Genomic DNA, 20079 nt, shown 5'->3' with positions numbered 1-20079 from the left:
ATATGCCGTTTAATGTGGGATTCGTACAAGCAGTGTCAAATGTTTGTAATGTGCCATCTGTTGGAATGACAAATGTAATTGAAATATCTGTGTAACATGCCATTTGATATGGGATTTGTAAGAGTTGTGGACATACAGATACACACAAGAACAAATTCTGCCATGGGTCATAAACTAAATAACAAGGTCAACGGCTCAAGACAAGAGCACAACAACTAAAGGCAGGTCAAAATGCACAAGAATGAAACGTTTGAAACACTAACAACAACAAGAGCGCCGATGATGGCCCACAGCAGCCATGGATAGGCTCCAACTCCCCGTGACCCTGAATGGGCTCGGCCAGCAGACGGAGATTTCAGACCATGGCCGTCCTTTGCCTGACCCCCTTATCAAGCGTTTCTTAGCGGTATGACAGCATTTAGTGTACATTATGGTGAATCACGCTGCTTTTTTTTGTCATTTCCTTGATAATAAGACATGAGGAAGTGCTCTCTTGTTGTGTTGCTCTCTTTTTTCATTTCTTCTAAGCCGCCCATTCTTTATTCCATGCTAAATAAGGAAATTATAATTACAGTGAAATTTGACAACCAGCTGTTCCCTCAGCTTCAACAGTCCCTCCATAATGGTAATCATTCAGACCTCCTGGCAATCTCATTAGGATTTGGAGCACAAATTCCACATCACCTTTACCTCCCAGGTATAAATAAACCGTGTATTTACCAGCTGGGTAAATAATAAGCATAGCCTTTTAGTGCAAACTTCTCAAATCTGGCATGTTCATAATCTGAATATTTCTATAATTCACGCAATTACGCTGCAATCAGCTGCTCAGTGTGCATGCAGCTCTGGACGTTCATGTTGAGAAGGCCTCGCCCGCACGTGGAGCCTGTGTGGGAGACTCTGAAGGCTTTGGTTTACTCCTGGGCAAAGCCAAATCACCCCACAGGCATTCATTTATCTACTGTTTTACAGGCAATTTCATGTGTTCACTCCACAGCCAGCACACGTGGCAGGTTTCATATGGCGAGCTTCAATTAAGCCTAAACGCGCAGCGCTGTAAAGAGGACACCAGGCCAGCACCCCTTCACATTCTCAAACCAGTCCACGGCCAGTGTGTTGTGATTAGGAGTCCCAAACACAGCAAGACGGGTGTGAGGCCTCCAAAGATGCAGGGCCTTAAACTTAACCAGCCTGTCCAAGGAGCTTCACCCCAAATCCAGCCAGCCTCAAAACTGCAACCAAAAATAATTAGACATGTCCCAAAATATAACAAAAGCCCCACCAGGAAAAACGATCATGGAAACCTTCAACTTGTATTAACAAGGCAAACAAGGAATCTTTAGATATAAAGGATGTTTAAGAAAAATATATACAACAATACAAGCAAAATGCTCAAAAGAGTGAAAGAGGAAAAAGGAAATGCTAAAAATGGGCAATCCAAGGCAAACGAGTCCCAATCCATGAATCCAGAAAACAGAACCCACAAACCAGAGCAAAAATGTCAAAGAACTGTCAAAAACAAGGAAACAGCAACACTCCCAATACGTCCTGAACACTGAAATGTCTCAGCATTTCTATAACCAGCGGGCAGGGCAAAAGGAGTGAAGTCACTGTGACCCTGGCACAACGAGAGGGACAATACACAACAATGAGCATAAAAATATGACGATAACATTAACATACTGTAAATACAGACCCTTACGTGACACAAAGGCAATGTTGGCACCACTGGGCACAAAGCAGGTACCTACCCTGGACAAAGCCCCTGTCCATCACACAAAGGTGCAGGGAGGAATATAGGAGGACCTGGGAGAGGACCTGTCTGGACAACAACCGGACTGGGGGATCTGAATCCAAGGGGCTGAATTTGTAAAACACTTTAGGACAGCACAGTAGTGCCACAGTTAGACTAAGGGAGACGTTTAGGAAAGCCGTGCGAGAAGGAGGAGGACGAGGAGTGTGGACATGGGAGTAAGGCTGATGAAGGCACAACGATGAAGCAAAGCTGGAATTGATCAGAATGATGAGATGAGAATGTTCAAGTAGAGTGTCACAGAGCGAGAGGAAGACGACCAAGAGAAAGAATTAATGGGGAGGGTTTAACCTGAGGGGTCTTTTCATCAACACGCTGACCCCGTCTCTCCATGAAACGATCGAGTATCCACAGGATGAAATGATCAAGGGGGCCAATGTAGCGATCAGTGTTTCATACAGAAAACAAAAGTGATAAATGTCACACTGCATTAAACGACCAGGGGTCCATGCGCTGCGCTGTTTAAAGTACGAGCAACACTATGTGAAGAAACTAAGTCACTCAGGGGCCAGGGGGGTTGGACAGGGTCTGAGTGTGTGGAGTGAATGGCAGAGGATGAACTGGGTGGAGAGGGCCACCAAGATGACATGTCTAATAAATGTGTGACGTTGATACAGTAGCTCTGAATGCTACCTCTGGTGAAATGACACTGAGCCGCCAAGCAGCAATGGAAGGTAAATGACGTGCAATACGTGACAACGTAGCGCTTCATCTTGCATCAATGTCCACCTGCTTTAGTTGGCTCAAAGTTTTCAGATGTCAGAAGATAAAAGTAAACCACAAACCTACACGTGCCGTCAGTGAAAGGCTTTGACTCCAAAAAATATGACAAAAATCAGAATGGCTCAAGCCAGGGGCTTCTCCAGAATTGAGACATCAGGGCAAAAGCAAACCAATTTATGAGTTCTACATTTGGAGCCGGGCAAGAGGAGGACACACCATCAGAAGCAACTTCCTGACACACAACGAGGTCTACGGTCTGCTAGAGGCCCCCTTCTTCATCACACTGGCACATAAAGGGCTCCCTGGTGTTGCAGGACCGGCCATTCCCCTGACCCTGCAATCTCGTCAGCCATGTCTATATTTACACATCCATTCAATTTCCATTTCAATTTAACTCTGTCTTTTAGAGAAGAAATGCAGCATGCAGGACACCATAGCAGTCAGAAGCACAGCATCGGGTCATGGAGCCCGGCATCATCAGCGCTATAGTAAAGGCTATCCTGGTTACCAGTCACCCATTTTGAAGACCCACATCTGAATCAAAGTAGCGGGAGAACCTTAGCACCAGCTGGCTTACCAGAGATGGCACAGATAGTAGAGAAGTTTCCACCAACTTCAAGAACTTATGAAAGAAAAGCCCGATGTCTGCCTGGCGACCACCTCAAAGAACCAACAAATAAACTGACACGTCAGTAAAAGTAAAGAGTAGCAATGAGAATCGAGCAGCAAGCTACACAGGCAATAAGCCCCCTGACACGGCGCATGTGCCCCACACGCCGTCTCTCTTCACTCCAAGTGACAAGCGGCAGTAAACGATTGCCTTCAAACCTGGAAAAGAAATCTGCACTCAGGCAAACCCTTGCATTTCCATCTCCTCGCGCATTTAGAAGCCCACGAGTAGGCTATTAAACCCCTTTTTCCACAGCTTTGGCTTTCCTGCATCTTAAATAATGACATTTAGACTGGAATTTGTCCTCAATACATATGAATAAGAAGATAAACTTCAAAAAGAATGTTCTGGTATGTTTGCATCAAAAGTTGTTAATGAGCCACTCTACCTGCAAGGCAGCCCATGAATGATTGCAGCACCAGCAGTTTCCATAGCAACATCATTTTCGGTTTCTAAGGTCAAAATCGGCTCCCATCCAATCACAAGGAACGGCAATCCTGTTTTCTGCCTTTAATCTGTTAAAAGAGAAAAAATAAAAACTGTCAGAATCAGGGGGACAAACACTCTGCCTATCATAAAATCTTAGCCCAGTCATTTGTGACGCCTGAAAAGGTTAAACATCCTGCATTAAAAGGCGCCCACTCCGATAATGAATCGAGCCCCCTAGCAAAGAGCCAGCAAAAGGCACAAGTTGCATTTGGCCTGCGTTCTTAATGTAGCAGGAAAACGGAGCAGGAGCTGCAGATTTGACAGTCCGATGAGCACAGCGGCCATGTTGTGGGAAAACTGGCAGGACGGGAGTAAGAAAAAGAAAAGGAAGAGAAGAGAAAATGGGAAAGGAAATACACAGGACAAGCAGCAGAAGACACAGGATTAAAATCAACCTCAAGATTACCATCCTCAGGACGATGAAGTCCTCACCATGATATGATACTGGAAAAGGAACCCCTACCCCACACGGAGACCATACATTAGCAAATATCTCCTCACCCCCAGTGACCTATGACCTATCTCTATCTGTCAAGCACATACGCAGAGGACACATCTGAAGGGCTTTCTACTCCGGCCCAAGAGGGGGTGCTCTCGCTAACCTACCTGCAATGTTGGATGGTCTCTGACATCACTCTGAGCAAGAGGCTCTGCCCCTACTGGGTGGTCCCTGTAAAACCCCCGAGACTTCCAAAAGTAGACATTCAGTTTGAACCCACCAATTTGAGAAGAATTAGCACTCACTTCTGCAGATTTCTCCATTTTCTTTTAACTCATTAAATGGTGAAGACCAGGCTGGTGCCAGACCCCACTGTGCCAAGTAGCCAGTTGTTGTGATTATTACTACATATAGTATACATACACTAGATTTACTGTAGGCTATTATCTATACTAGCCGGACCTGTCCGCTGTCACTCTTCTACTTAATGGTAACAGTCACCATTGTTCTTTATTTAAATATCGAAAAGGTCCTTTACCATGCGGGAGCTTTGAACAAATCACGGCCTGAAACAATGCTGCCATTTCCATATAAAAACACCAGAAAAGAGGAGACCAGTGAAGCTCCTACTCTCAAATCCCAAGAATCAACATGGTGGTGAGGACTAAGGCATGTAGAGCCCACTGTCCTCTGACCGCCATCTGGATTCTTGGGTTTTGGAGTTCTTTCCTAGTAGAAAATGGCTGCATCACTGCATTTTGCTCAAGGCTCCTATGTGTTGTTGTGAAAATAAAACTCAACTGTCCCCTTTCAATCACGTGCAGAAGCGTCATGTAATCGAAAACAAATGTAACCAAGCAGAAATGCAACCTGCCACTCCCCCTGAGGACGTCCCTCTCGACATGCCCATTCAAGGGCAACTGCTGCATGTACTAATAAAATGCATTCCAACGGCTGGTGCCACGAGAAACTAATAAAAGGCTGACAGAGGAAGTGCAAAACCCACTGGAGCCCACCAATAGTGGGGGTCTCAAAGTGTGTTCTCTTTAGCTGTTATTGAAATTTACTTTTTATTTATGCAATGTATTCCTGCTCTGATTTTTCCACATTAATGAGAGATCACCAGAATGCTTCGAGACTTTGAATAACATTAGCACTCCTTCTGTTACTCTTTTTGATTTCCGATATTTTTTTTCTATTTAAATCTTACAGTGTCAGTTTGTCTGTTGCCTCATTTGGTCGTGTGTTTCTAACAGCAGAGCTAATATTTGTGATGCACCGTCTGTTGGAATGAAAACATGCAATCAGTACATTATGACATAGCGCACCCTCCACTGTAGGTGGGCTCACAGGACCACACAGAGTTTTAACACCAGTGTAGCATAACATTGGTCAGAGACCACCGAAATTAATAAGTCAAAATAAAAAGACACTGGTGCTCCACAGCATCAGAGAGCCAGGTTCAAATCAGTGTCTATGTGGGACACTGGCGTTGTGTGCCAGCAAGTGACTTCTGGGCTCCATGCAGGGGGAGTTCCCACCTTGTGCCAAGTGCTGCCAGGCCTGTAATGGCTTCCTACATTCCTGTTGTTTTTCCACCTTAACCGATTGTGCGTCACGAGGGACATTACTGGACCAAAGGAGGGAGACAACCCATCACAGTAACACAGAACAGGTTTAGAGCTGCCAGTTAACTCATCTTACATAACTGGCAGAAGGAAAAGAAAGTGGGGTACCCCCAGAACTCCACGAGGGCAGCAGCATGGCGGGGCTCTGGACCGTAGCGATCCTCAAAGCTCTCAAGTGATGAGTACGTGTGCCCAGAGGCAGGCGCACCTGCGCCCCTTGCAGGGTTGGTCCTTTCCTTGCTGAAATGCTGCCCCCACAGCCCTGAACGGGACAGCGTGGGCTTCTCTCCATGGCCAACAACAACATTGATTTACACAGCAGAATAAGGATCGCTGTGCTCAAGTGCACTTAATTGCATCTGGTAATTGGATCTTTGTGGACAGAGCAGTTAAAAATGCAACCCGCACCCCAACTTGACGCTGAACGTCCAGGACTGGCACATTATCAGCAAGCGGACCGCTGAGCAGAGCGGGCATGAAATTGCTTAAAACAGACACTTCACACTGAGGGCTACCCTGGCTATTAATTTACCTGTCATCTTTTTGAAGACCTGCCATACCATAATAAGGCACTTTAGACAACAATTTGAAAAATCAGGCAATTGGCAGTAAAGAGTGCACAGCGAGGCAAGGTCAGCGAGCGGCTTTGAAAGAAATCACAGCAAAAGGACAAAGGAAGGTGCGCAAAATTAAAAATAGTCCTCCAAGATTAATGGAGCTTAAGAGCCCTTTAAGAAAGTGAAGTTCGGCAGAGAAGGACGACGAGGAGGCGGCATCTCCGTCTCAGCCACCCCGAGCGCCAAGTCTCCACGTCACCTTTGCGTTTTCCCCTTCATCACACACTGCTCTAAAATTAGGGTGCCAAGGAGACAGAGGGAGGCCGACTGCTACCCACAAAGCTGCCAGTTCAGTCCTCACCTCTGACCCACTGTGTGCCGCTGCACCTGCCTGTGATGGACAGCACAGACAAGATGGACATGTTGTGGGATGTATCTGCACAGGCGATGTCCTGTAGAGAAAGGCGCTATATAAAATTAAACCTGAGGACCATGCCAAAACAAAAACAGCACTATTGGCAGGGAACTTTTAATAGACATGTAATAAAAAAAGTTTTCTCTGTAACAGGAGAAGGGATGAAATAAAGGAGTAAGAGGGGGGGGGGGGTTGGTCGCTTCAGTGCAAAACCAGCTACAAAGATTGGAATGTTTGGGATGATAGCGAAAGAATGTTCAAAAACTTGCTTCTCATAAAGAGTTTCAGAATGTTATGGGAATACAGTCAAGGCCATGTACTTGTTTTTCACTTCGAGGGGCTTCATTGCAAGCAACGCTTGTTATTGTGTGTCTTCTGATACTAGGCACCATCTCAGTGAGGGCCAAGTAGAAGAAAAACAATACTGCGTCCCGTGGAAGGGTGTGTGCTGAAACTGATCACTTCTGTATACACTGCTTACACGTAAGCCATTTTGGGTAAGGACACTCAATTAGTATATAAGGGAAGGTTCCGCCCTCAGTTTCTTCGGAAGCTCAACCGTGGGGAACGTGCACACCGCCCGGTATTGGACCAGGCTCACGAGTTGATCCTCTGACGAGACTGACATGCGGGCTCCCTCAGTCTACTGGTCTAGGATGATGGCTCTGGGTCTTTTGATATTACTGTAAGTATAGTATAATTCATATATATATATATATATATATATATATATATATATATTACTGTAAGTCAATGGTATAATTTATATATATATATATATATTACTGTAAATCAATAGTATAATTTATATATATATATATATATATATTACTGTAAATCAATAGTATAATTCATATATCTGTACTACTGTGAGTCAATAGTACAATTCCTATATCTGCATGTATATTGCTATTATATTGTATGTAACTGATATTATATTTGAACAAGTAAACAACTGAAGTATTGGACCTTTCCTCTCTGATTCCTGCCTGCTTATTTTCTCTTAAAACCTTTGAACCATTTTCCCAAACTAAAACAAGACATAAATCTGAAACTATGGCCAACCCCTCAAGCATCATGGGCATCTCCAGGTCACACCATGTCCATCCCTGAGCCTAATATTTTTATTAAACGCCATCACTCAATTATGAGGTCATCATAGCTCTGTAGGGTCACTAATGTCACATACTGTACATCTATACAAAGTGAACGCAGTTAAATGAGGAGGGATGTTAGTAAGACAGTCGGCTGGGTGGGCCTGAGATGCTTGAGTGCCAGCAGGCTGAATGGAGCTACATAGATGCCCGAGTGGTGACAGATGTTTCTGTGGTAGTTAGCATGGTGGGGGTAGACAGGTTAACAGGTTTGGTGGGCAGATTAACTATAAATTGATAACTTTATTTCATTTCATGAGATTTTAATACACCACATATCAGTATTGTAGCTTTATATTGTCACATGTAGAGAACGGCTGGTGAAATTCCTACTTGCATGTGCCCGTCTTCGATGTCATGATTAGTAATCAGAAGAGCCTTAACACAAAATGTCCGTCTTCCAAACCTGAACAATCTCAGAACACATTTGTCATAAACACATACTACATAAATTATCATGAGGAGAAGAAGGGCTATCAGTCAGGCAGCTGGCGGGGCAGGGCGGGGCGAGACATCTGACTGGCAGGTGGCTGGGCTAGGCTTGATGTTTGACTGGCAGCCCCCTGGGTGGAGGAGTGATGTCGAAGGGGCGGATGGCTGGCTGGGGACAGACAGGTTAGAGGTTTCTGGTGAGTAGATGTCATGAACTTTGGGGTTCCTAAAGCACAAAGAGTCCCAAAGATAACTCCAAATGCCCATTGGGTTGTGGTTTAATGCCAAACCTTTGCTAGGCATGAAAAGGCAAACACAGGATCTTTATAAATCTTATTTACAACAAAAACGGCTCCAGGAGCACAAAACGAAAAGGGGTTGCCTGAAACGACAAGGCAATCAAGTCCCAAAAACACAAATCTAGAAGGCGAAATCAAACCCACAGCACAAAGTCAGCAATCCAATCCAAGTAGTACATTTACAAGAAAGCATTCAATGAACCGCAAGGGACTGCTTGTAGTCTCAGGCATTAAAGGGCAGAGGGCATCGACTTGACGGGGAGAGGCAGGTGAGCCACCAACAAGGCACACGAACACACACAGCAGAAAACACACCGGCACTAAATAGCACACAGAAATATGTAAAACTAAAACACCAAATAGTTCAGAACCAACAATAAAATACATAAAGCCCTAAACTGACGACTTGACAGAATTCTGTAAGGTTAACACAGGTCAGCACCAAAGATTTCTAGGGTTTTGTTGTCCCATGAAAATCTTACTTGTATGTGCTGACCAACCTGCAGTCCGTTGCGAGCCATCGATGTCAGCGTTGGACACGGGCTGGAGTGCCAAGGGCGATGATGATGATGATATTCTTAGTATTAAATATATGGTTGACACCCTTGTGATGGCGGGTCATTCAAGTGGCATCCAGCTCCTCAGCCCCTATATAGCCCACCTGGCCTCACAGGTTAGCAGTTTGTCCAAACCGCTGCACGCGCCCACACACACACACACACACACAGGCGCCCACACACACACACGCACCACCCTCAGTGTGCACAGCCTGCGCCGTAGCTGCTAAGCCCTTCCACACCTCACTCACAAGCTGGGCTCCTCTCTGTCATGACTAATCAGTCGGACTCAAGTGTAACGGCTTCATGTTTGGTTCACTTTGTTTTGTTGATTTTCTTCACAGGAGAAAGGTCTGATAGGCCTGATTAACTAAACATTTCCTCGAGGATCACAAACAAAAGGAACTCCCTTGTGTTACAATCTGAACAAAATGTTGAAATTATGAGCACGGCCCTTTGCCTTTTCCTGCGAGTCGTCTTCACGTTGCGGTGCAGGAGGTGAAGCGTATCGACGTGTGAGGAGCCTGCCCACAACAAAATGAGCGAAAACAAGAACTTAATGAAGGAAGGCAACAACCAAACTGAGCGGTAAATGTGGAGATGATTAACACGGAGGCTGCAGGCGTGGGCGCTGGCCTGGTCAGCTGGCCAAAGGGTGCCAGTCTTCTAATTAATTAAGGCTTGTGCCATGCCGTCATCCATCCCTTGCTTCTAAACCCTTGGGTTTTTGTTGGGTTCTTCAGTACAAGTTGAAGGCCTCATGTTTGGTGTTCAGATTGGCACCTGGGCACAATACAGAAGGAAATGTGCTTGCCGTTAACTCGATAATCGTAATAGTAATCTGATCCTATGACATTCTCAAACTCCAAAATAAAGTCACAGAAAGGCCAGAGCCTAACCCTATAGCAGTGGGTGCAGCCCTGGACAGGGTGCCACTCCGTCACAAGGCCCACTCATGCACACACCCTCACATTTTGGGGCTGCCTACAACATGAATGGCAGGTCAGATATGGGCTCCACACAGACAGACAATGACGAGGTGTGCAATTCAAACCCATTATTATTGGTACACCTACGTCAATGGGTGGCTGTGAAGCACCGGTCAGACAGAGAGTCTTCTCATGGTGCACTGAGCACATGCTGTCATCAAAGGAGCCCCCTCAAGAGGGGCACGTCGGCCATATTGTTACTGGATGCTCAGTACTATCACCTAAGCAAGTCCCACAATGGCACAATCAGATAGCTGCTGACCTGCCCTGCCTGATGCCTCCGGAGCTTAGCCTGCAAGTGACTGACCACTGGCGTAATTGCCAGCCTGCAAATGTCATTGAGACTGCGAACATCGCTGCCATGTTGGGCAAAGCTATAAACGCTAATCACTCCATTAGAGCAAGTCTACCACACAAGGCACTCCACAATTAGAGTAGGAGAGGATGACCACTCATTGGTGTAGCGGACGCAAACGCCCCTCTCAGGGGAAGCAAATCCAAAGACATTGAAATATGTGGAACACAACGGCCCGTTGTAGTCAGAGCTCCCTGAAGACGGGCAACCAAAAATACCTGATGAGCTGCCATCTCAAGAGCAGGAGATTGGCCTCCTCGGGACATCCCACATACCATAAGACAGCAGTGATCATTACAGTCGTCATGAGGGAAGATTCAAAACATCCATTAAAGGTGAAGGGCAGCAAACGGCCATTCAGGAGAAGAACAGAGGAGCCCTGTGACCAGAGCTCAGCGTGGCACTCGTTCATCTTCTCTGTCAGCCACAGAAATGTCAGCTCTCTCCTGTCCTGTCCTCGCCTCGCCTGTTATCCGTCACTTGCCTGTGGGTAATGTCACCCCCGGGCATTTCCTGCCCCTTCACAGTTTCAGAATTCCCAGGCAAATCCGCAAACTCTGACGTTGCTTACAAGGAGAAATCTGTCTCTTCTCTCCGTGCCACCATAGCGTCACGTGCCCTGCTGCCAGAGCAGCCAGCCAGCTTCACAATGCCTGCACGCTGTGATTCTGCTTATCCAAGGCTAAATGAATTCACTCCATGGTTCCGGTTTGCACATTTAATCCCCAACGGACTACGGTGAAGATCAAATTCTCTGTGTAGGTCTGAAACAGTCAGGCACAGACAGCCTGGCATTCTGCTATAATTAAACAACACCTCTTCATCAGGGGGCTTAAACATACCAAAAATGAACGACAGTGGCGGGGAGCGGTAAGTGTCCACTATGGCACTGGCTTTCGTACCGCCATCACCCCAAAGCCCACTTTGATTATCACCAGACACGGCAGGGATTGCCTTCATCTCTGTCTGCCTGCCGGAGACATTCACAAGTATCAGGATGGCGCTGGGTTTTAATTAAAGGATCTCCCTGCACGACAAATGAGTTAAAGGCCTGCAGTCAGTCAGCTGTATGCGGTTTAACTGAGGCCCACAAATTACACTTTACAGTACACACCCAGTGCTGGCAGAACAGATCAACGGTGCCCTCGCGCCACCTTTACTTTACAAATAAGACAGATGGGCTCCTCGGTGCTCGTCACAAACCTCTCGTCAAACTGTCTTCGTCCCTCTTTATTAACTTTATTTGTCTCTGAAATCAGCACGGAGTGAAGAATGACATCAGTGCATAAGGAGAGAATATGGAGCTGAAGTGAAGCAGGCTGCCATCACAGTCCTTAGCTTTTTCTAAGATTTTAAGAAGTGTTTTTTGAATGTTTGTTGATTGAAAAGCGTCCACACTTTTATTTTACGAGTCATGTATGAGAGACTTATTTTTTACTTTTTAGTACACTTTTTAACTTAAGTGTGGTTTTTAAAAAGTATTTTATATATATATATATATATATATATATATATATATATATATATATATATATATATATAATTTTCAACTTTTTAGTCTTGTTTGTTTGTTTTAGTATAATTTTGTAATCAATATTTTAACACTTCCTTTAATACAGGGGTGTCGAACTCCGGTCCTGGAGGGCCGCAGTGGGTGCAGGTTTTCATTCTAACCATCTCCTTAATTAGTGATCAGTTTTTGCTGCTAATTAACTTCTTTTGCCTTTGTTTTAATTGACGTGACTCAGACCCCTTAGTTGTTTCTTTGTCCTTAATTAGCAGCCAAACAATAATGAGACACAAAACAAGCAGCCACATGACCAGCTCCCCTGTGCCCATCACACAATAGCTGAAAATAAAGAAGGGTGAAGGTCTCAGTAAAACAGACAATCAACAGTTTTGGAAACGTCTGCTGTGGCAGAACGAGAGCAGCAACAAGCCATGGAATTAAATGACAGGTTCAATTAACAACAAGAATCAGCATCTCATTAAGAAACTGGTTGGAGTGAAATTGGTTGGAGTTTGAATCCCCAGTTTAATTGATAATCTGTTTGCTCATTTCATGTCTAATTTCTGTTTGGCTGTCATTTAATGAAGAAAAGAATCAATTCAGGGGACTGAATCCTTAAAACAGGGCTAAAGAAAATAAGTTAATTAGCAGTGAAAACTGGTCACTTATTATGAAAAAGGTTAGAATGAAAACCTGCAGCCACTGCGGCCCTCCAGGCCTGGAATTTGACGCCTGTGCTTTAATATTTCTCTCTGTTACTAGCGCCATCTATTGGTGAAATCTTAAACTGTTCTTCATATGAAAATTCATTTCTTAATTAACATGGATAAATTGGTCAATTAGTGAAACCGATTATTGATTCATGTATTGTCATAGGAAGTGAGTAAGTCATTTGGACAATAGGAACTGGGTTAAATATCGATTACAAGATTTGTACCAGACAACAAACAGGAGAAGTTAAAAGAAGCCTGGTAGTAATAATAATAATAATAATAATAAAATACATAAATAAGCACTCCAGGTATACAGACTCTCCAAACATCCAGTCCCAAAGAGGCACAAGAAATTGAACATCACAAGGAGCTCAACGCCTGCAATTCCACCAACTGCCAGGGGGCTTCACACACTTCAGGACCCAGCAGCCTTTATAGGCACGGGGGGCGGTACCTTAAAGGGTGGCCCGGCCTCTTGGGGAAAACCCCCCACAAACAACAAGGACCACACAGAGACTAAATACAACTGACACAAAATATCTAATGAGACAAATAATAATAAAAAAATACCTAAGAGTGCTGAACGATAATGAAATGAGCACAAAGAAGAAGACAGAAGGCAGGGGGAGGAGCCACAGCACCCCCTTAGTCTTCATCACCATTGTATGTGTGCTCGCTCTACACTTTCAATTACAGTAAATTAAAAATAACAAATGCAATTTAAAATTTTCTTCTAAATGTGACAAATGAAAAGCAGCAGCCATGGTGGTACCCCAGAAGTGAACCTGAGAGCCCCTACAGTTACTGAGATGTTTGTCAGGTAAGCAGGCAACCCTGCAGCCCACTGATTCCCATTCAAAGGAAGTCAGCGGTGTGTCTGGCAGCGTGAACTGTCAATGAACAGACTCGACAGACATTCGATCAAAAGACGCAACTTACCTGAGGACAATGAGTAACACGAGACGGGCAAAACTCCAAGGAACAGCGGGATTTGAGGTCTCCGCCTTACAGGCCAAAGTTTGCACACTATGGGGTCAGGACCCATTTTGGTCCGCAGGTTGCTTGATTTTGGGTCACACAGAGTCCTGACTCACCACTGTATTCAGCGGGAATGTGAAATGTCTTGTGAGGGGTTGCAATGGCCATTCTAAGTGATCAACAGTGCCCTGCAGCAATTCTCAGGATGACTCTCCTCAAGAGATCTCCACCGTCACACCCAGATGACCGTCAGTGGTGACTCTGGGTCTTGAGGACACTAAGCAGAGCAGGACAGGGCCGAAACGTTTAAGAAACACTCTTCTAGGCGTGTTCATGAGCAGGCATGGTGTAGCTTATGGAAGAACATATCAGAAAAAACAAACAAACAAATCACTATGTAAATAAATACTCGCATGTGAAATATGATAAGAAATTAATAAAAAATAACAAAGGATACCACACCACTGAGCAGGGCTGTGGGAGCCGATCCCAGGCAGCACTGGGCACAAGGCGGGCACAGCCCCTGGGGTGGGGGGCCAGTCAGTCAGTTGCAGGGTGAACACAGACAGACAGACAGACGGTCCACCTAACCTGCATCTCCCTGGACTGTGAACAAGACGACAATGTGCTTATATCACGCATCTCAAGACACTTAAAGTGCCTAACATAGAGGGGGGTGTGCGGGGGTCACTTCAACCATGTGTAGCATCCACCTGCAAGGAAGCCCACAGGGACACGGGGACGTGAACCCTCCTTACCGCGAGGCACTGCCACTGTGCCACCTCAAAACACAACGATACGAGTACAAATAACTCAATGTGTCAGGACAGATCTTTTTTCTCGCTTATTTCTTTTTGTATTTATTGAATTCTTTCTTCATTTATTTAGTTCAGCGACACCACAGGCAGCATGAAAACTGTCACTTTCACCCGTTCAAGCTGAGAGGGCGGGGTCTAGCGAGCACTGTGCTTTGATTGGTGGATCCCCCTTACATTGGGGTAAGCACTTTGCTTGACACACTCATCCATCCTTGTCAGATACGAGTGCAAGAAAAGGTTCCCCAGAAATGACTTTAATTCAAGGCACTCCAAACCCATCATGAGGAGTCCACATGTGAAGTGTCCGCTGTGAACGCGAAACCCTAAAGGAGGTCCAGTGCCTGCATTCATTTATAAGCCCACCTAATCCATTCTAGTCATCACTACCTGAGCCTATCCCAGCAGCCTCAAATGCAGAGCAGGAGCCCACCCTGCAGCCTCGCCTCTAATCGTTGGACTTGATCGAAGAGCCTCTGCTAATCTCCAGCTCCTCACTAGGGGAGGCTAAGCTCCTTATACCCTGAGCTGTAGGTAAAAACTTGCTGGCCTCACAAATAAACAGCAAAGCAAATGTGCTAAGAATGCAGTAAGACATCTGTGTGAGGCAGGGGGGCTTAATCTGTGATGTCTGCACCTCAAGGGATAAAGGTATTAGGCGACATCCAAATTCAGCAGTACGCCCACCGCTCATCCTCCGTGCTCGGCAAAACAAAATGGCCATTTCAGATAGGGGGCTCTGGCTGCTTTTAATAAGACGCAAACCCCCTAATCGGTGGGTAGAGGCGAGGCAAATAACGGTTTACGACGCAGCAGGCACCTTGGGCAATTCACTGTTAGAAATGAGGCCTGCGCTCACCATGCATGCACCTCAACTTTTTATATTGTGGCAAATGTGACTGGACTGTGCAGACCTGAGAAGAAGCTGCAACCTGAACTTCTCATGGAGTGGCTGTGAACTTCCCACTGAACGCCTGCCGTCAGGGTCGAGCCCCACAAATGACCTTGGAGGACAACTATAAGGCCTGAGAGGAAGGGGCAAGAAGTAGAGTTAGGGTCGGACCACAAGGACTGGCAAGCATTTCTGGACAACCTGCCCATAGGGCTGGTGAAGCATCTCCTGCTCTTCATCCCTTCAACAAGTTAAGTGGCCTGTAAGTGCGAGTGGTGCCGGGGGCAGACGTGAACTTCAATTCAGAGTCAATGTGCACCGGTGGCCCTGGCCATGTGCTCAGTGAGCTTTGCACTCATAGGACTTGTTCATCTTCCACTCCTGCTTATTATTATTATTATTATTATTAGGATATATTGCTCACTTTTCTATGTTAAGATCATACATTCTTATGCCATGAGAACACATTTCTTGGGCTCTGCCCGGCCCAGGAGGAGTGCTGATAAGGCCCTGTCAGTCACACACTGTATTGGTGGCTGAGAAAGCAGACAACTTCAAATACCTAGGAATGGTTAGGGTACCACCTTGGCATCCCCATTAATTTCAACATAAAAAAAGACAGGCTGCAAATGGCTCAAAAAAAACCCAAACCAAAACCAAGGCCCGTGTCCTTCATGGGTGTCAAGTGGGTATCTCACGCCACCGCCTGCCTTTATAGGGCAGAGACCAGAAGGGGTGGAGGAGGAAGGAGAAGATAATGTTAGCATCAGCGCCCCCTCTTGCCCCAGGATGGAACTGCTTGCTTCACTACAGCCAGGAAGGTGGTCCCCAGGCGCGCATGCGTGGCAACATGCATTTCTTTATTGTACCAAAACAAGATGATCTGGGTGACTATGCGATTTGATAAACAGAGTGGCAGTTCACCATAGTGTGTGTGGCAAACACGGCATATGATGTGCGTACCGACATATTGAGTCAGCCTCAGCCACACAAGGTTCACAACACACCTGCCCAACAGACTGGCATCTCGACCCACATCTCTGCACTTAAATGGCATCACCTTGTACTGCCCATGCTGTTGACGACGACAGCTTTATACCAGTGTGGCGATTTCAACAGGGCATTTCAATCTTACCTAATGAAAATGGGGGCACTTGGAAGCAATTCTGACAAAGAATTTGGGCAAATGGACTTGAAATTAGCATAGCAGCTATGCCGACACATGGACACGTGGACGGTCATTAAGCAACATTTAGCACAAAGCGGCCACACAGGACACGGAGCACCTCGCACTCCCGTCATCAGCGCCTCAAGCACAGCAGATAGTGAGCGGCCATAGTGCTCTCTGGTTTGCGGCAGTTAAACTCCACCTCCACCCTCAGAAGGTGCCTGCTATTGAAAGATCGATGATTCATGCAGGCTTAAATAGCAAAGCACCTGAAAGGACCCATTGTGGCACCTCTGACAAGTGCAGGGAGACGACAGCAAACTCCTGGTTTGGAGGCCTTTGGGACAGAATGCTGACTGCCCGGTTGTGAAGACCACTTTAAAGATCTGGAAAGGAGAAAAATGAAATAAACAAACAGCAAGACGACAAAGGTGGGCTACAAATATCTATCTCTGTATGTATGTATGTATGTATCTAGCTATCATACGGTGTCTTTCACATACACTCATATCTATCATACCCAGAAGGAGAGCTCATCCTGGCAGTGCCCATCATAAAGCAGGGTGAACCAGCTCATCAGAGGGCACACTTTCACACACAGAGACAGACAGACAGACAGACAGACAGACAGACAGACAGACAGACAAGAGTATGTGAGAAGACATGCAAACTCTATTGGGCGGGGACTCGAACCCGGGGTCACAGGAATATCAGCAGGGATGAACAAACTTTTCAAGTGTTAAGACAAGCCTTATCAGTGCACAGGGTAATAACTTGAACGACTGGGCAAATTAAAAAAGTAACAAACATAACACTTAATGTGATTCAGGGCCACCTGGCAACATCCTGGCAGCAGCTGGCATAGGCAGGAATCAAACAAAGCTGGAAAGCAACGACTGACGAGAACCACAACTAACAATAATAAATGATAATGAACTGATGACACGCCTAAGGACTACCTCGACTATCGATTATATGGTGCCTTTCTCTCATCTCCACCTGTCTGCTCGAGTCAGCCCGGGCGTGCAGGACTTGATTGTGGCCGTGAACTCTTGGTTACCAAGTCAAGTGAAGGGGAGCAGAGCGCCAAGAGGCTCTCGTTAAATCTCTCGAGGCCATCCTTCATCATCCCTCCATCGTTCACACTTGTTAATGGCTCTTCTCTGAAAGAGACGCTTCGGCATTCAACAGGAGGATTTCCGTCTTGGCCGACTCAAGAGGACGATTCTGTATTCATGGACTTGGATGAGTGGGCACCTCTTAGCTCAAGGGGAACAATTTAGGCGTCTTTGAAAGTCGCCGACGTGAAACAAACAGCAATGCTGGCTTTGTAGTAGCAGGCTGTTGAAAAATGGCCACTTGAACCATGGGCCTAGAGAGAGTTTGTTCTTCACTGTCAATGGCACCCTCTTCAACTTTTTATTTTCTCCAAAGCACAGCAAAGTGGTGTGCTGGTTAACCCTGATGATGATGATCCGTATTATTTAATTAGTGCCTGAAGCCGCACAGCACCAAGGACCAGGGTTCAGTTGCTGGCTCATTCACGATCTCTGTGTAGTCTGCGTGTTCTCCCTGGGTCCTCTTTAATCTTCCCAACGATGAGCAGGTTGTGTTGTGTTCCTTGTGTGTCCCGGTAGGCCCCAGCTCCTCAAAGTTTCAAAAAAACAAGTCAAGCAGGTTAAACAAATTCAGGAGTCGGTTTGCCTTAAGGCTGGAAGTCCAAGCTACACTCCTGCACTGGACTGGTGTCAAACTTCACTTTGCTCCTCTTGAAGGTTGCAGCGGCAAACATGTGACATCTGTGGTGCTTCAAGACAATTCCTTTGCCCACCTGCATGTTAAGTTAACCTTGTGGCCCTAAACTGGCATGTGTGTGTGACGTGCGCCAGTCTCTGGCTCCTCATCCTGCTTCACGTCTTTTTAATAACGGACCACAAGAAGGTGAGGACAGAAGACCATCATGTTACTGTCTGTATGTGTGCACATAACATAATGACAGTGTGAGCACGAGGAGATGTTTAATCAAGAGAGAGGTGTGCTCAGGCAGAGCAAGGGGGCAAAAGCATAAAGTCAGAAATAACCAAAAACCAAAAGAGAAGTTGAAAGCAGAAGCACAGACCTGGCACTGCTGCATCCTTGAATTCAGAAAAGCAACACAAAAACTGTGTCCACCGAGAGGTAATGCGCATTTATACACAGTCAATTCTCAATTCCCGAAAAATCAGGCGGATATGGAAAACATGAAGGCTACTGAAGCGTTGGTCCTATGTGAAACTGGGGTTAGCTCAAGTTGGGCAGACATGCCAGCCCTCTGCTCTCGCCCCTCAAAACTCAGCAATGATCCTTCCACAGGTTCACCTATGGAAACCTTATTATGACTGTTACTTCCTCCATAATCAAGTTCGATTGTCTTCTAGGAGCTCCGGCAGAGGCCATCGGCCACCATAGCCAGGCCCGTTCTGAGGACCTCATTAAACCGGCCAATCGGCAGCAGTGATTGGCAGCTTGAGTTCAGTGTGAGTTGTGAGCAGCACTTCCGGGAGTACATCATTTGTGGGCTACAATGGCGGGCCCCGGTCCCCACCACGAACAGCTTACCCACACCTCACGGCGCTGAGTGGACACACGCTGATCCATTCAGTGTAGTGAGCATGCGCATGCAGCCGTGGGCATCTAAGGGCATCACAGACCTGATATCGCTCACGCACAATAAGCCCCTTGGGATTTTGTTTTTTTTTGCTGCGCATGGTCCCCAATGCCCGTCCCTGCTTCTTAGCCACGGATAGGCGCAATTAGACTACAGGGGGCATGAAATGCGAGACACTTTTATAATAGCGGGTAAGCGAATCCACAGGAACAGAATGTGCGGAGAGCATGGTCCTACTGGATCATCACTTGAGTGACTTCATCAGCGTGGTGATCCTGGTCAAACAGAGGAAACGAGATGCAAAGTAAAATAAATGTTAAGTTCAAATAAAAAATGAACCCCAGAAACGTAATCCTCACGCACAACAAAACATCAAATGCACAAAAATCACACAAATCACAACGCGCCAATACAGCAAAGAGAGCCGGTCCTTGTCTTGGGAGGTCAGTTTTCAATTGTTTTGTGATCCTAAGAATCCCTTTGTCACACCTTTAAATCACTGCTGTTTCCTTTGTCCGGTGTCTCCCTTTTTAGGGATCCCCCCTAGTTTTAGCCTTCTAGATCACTTCACTGTGTACCACACTTGGCACAGGAAATCACACCCTCATGAGAGAGCAAACCAGAAAGTGTCTGATCAGAAAGACTGTGATGCCACATCAACCGACCCCCTAATGGGACACGAGGGGTCACACAACATCCAATACTGTACAGTAATACAGGCGTGTGAAGTGTCATTTGATGCTACTTTGAGGTTGATGATCCTATGTTGAGATTTGGTTCTTTACTGGTGGTCCTCACCCTCTAAGAGCCACTGCCAGAAGCTTCAAAATGACAAG

General features: G+C 45.9%; 1 protein-coding gene across 4 annotated transcripts in view; it reads right to left on the bottom strand.

Moving 5' to 3' along the window:
- Nucleotides 1-20079, bottom strand: part of LOC114668901 (contactin-4-like) — a 453222-nt gene that overhangs the window by 309472 nt on the left and 123671 nt on the right. For all 4 annotated transcript variants that reach the window (XM_051921332.1, XM_051921335.1, XM_051921334.1 and 1 more), the window contains exon 2: nucleotides 3595-3721. In XM_051921332.1, the coding sequence (XP_051777292.1) occupies nucleotides 3595-3649 (55 nt within the window). In that variant the 5' untranslated portion in view covers nucleotides 3650-3721. The remainder of the gene's footprint in view (nucleotides 1-3594; nucleotides 3722-20079) is intronic.

Source organism: Erpetoichthys calabaricus, chromosome 18 (assembly GCF_900747795.2).
Source record: "Erpetoichthys calabaricus chromosome 18, fErpCal1.3, whole genome shotgun sequence".
In the NCBI taxonomy this organism is placed as follows: domain Eukaryota; kingdom Metazoa; phylum Chordata; class Cladistia; order Polypteriformes; family Polypteridae; genus Erpetoichthys; species Erpetoichthys calabaricus.
The sequence above is the reverse complement of the archived record's forward strand: the minus strand, read 5'-3'. Positions and strand labels throughout refer to the sequence as shown.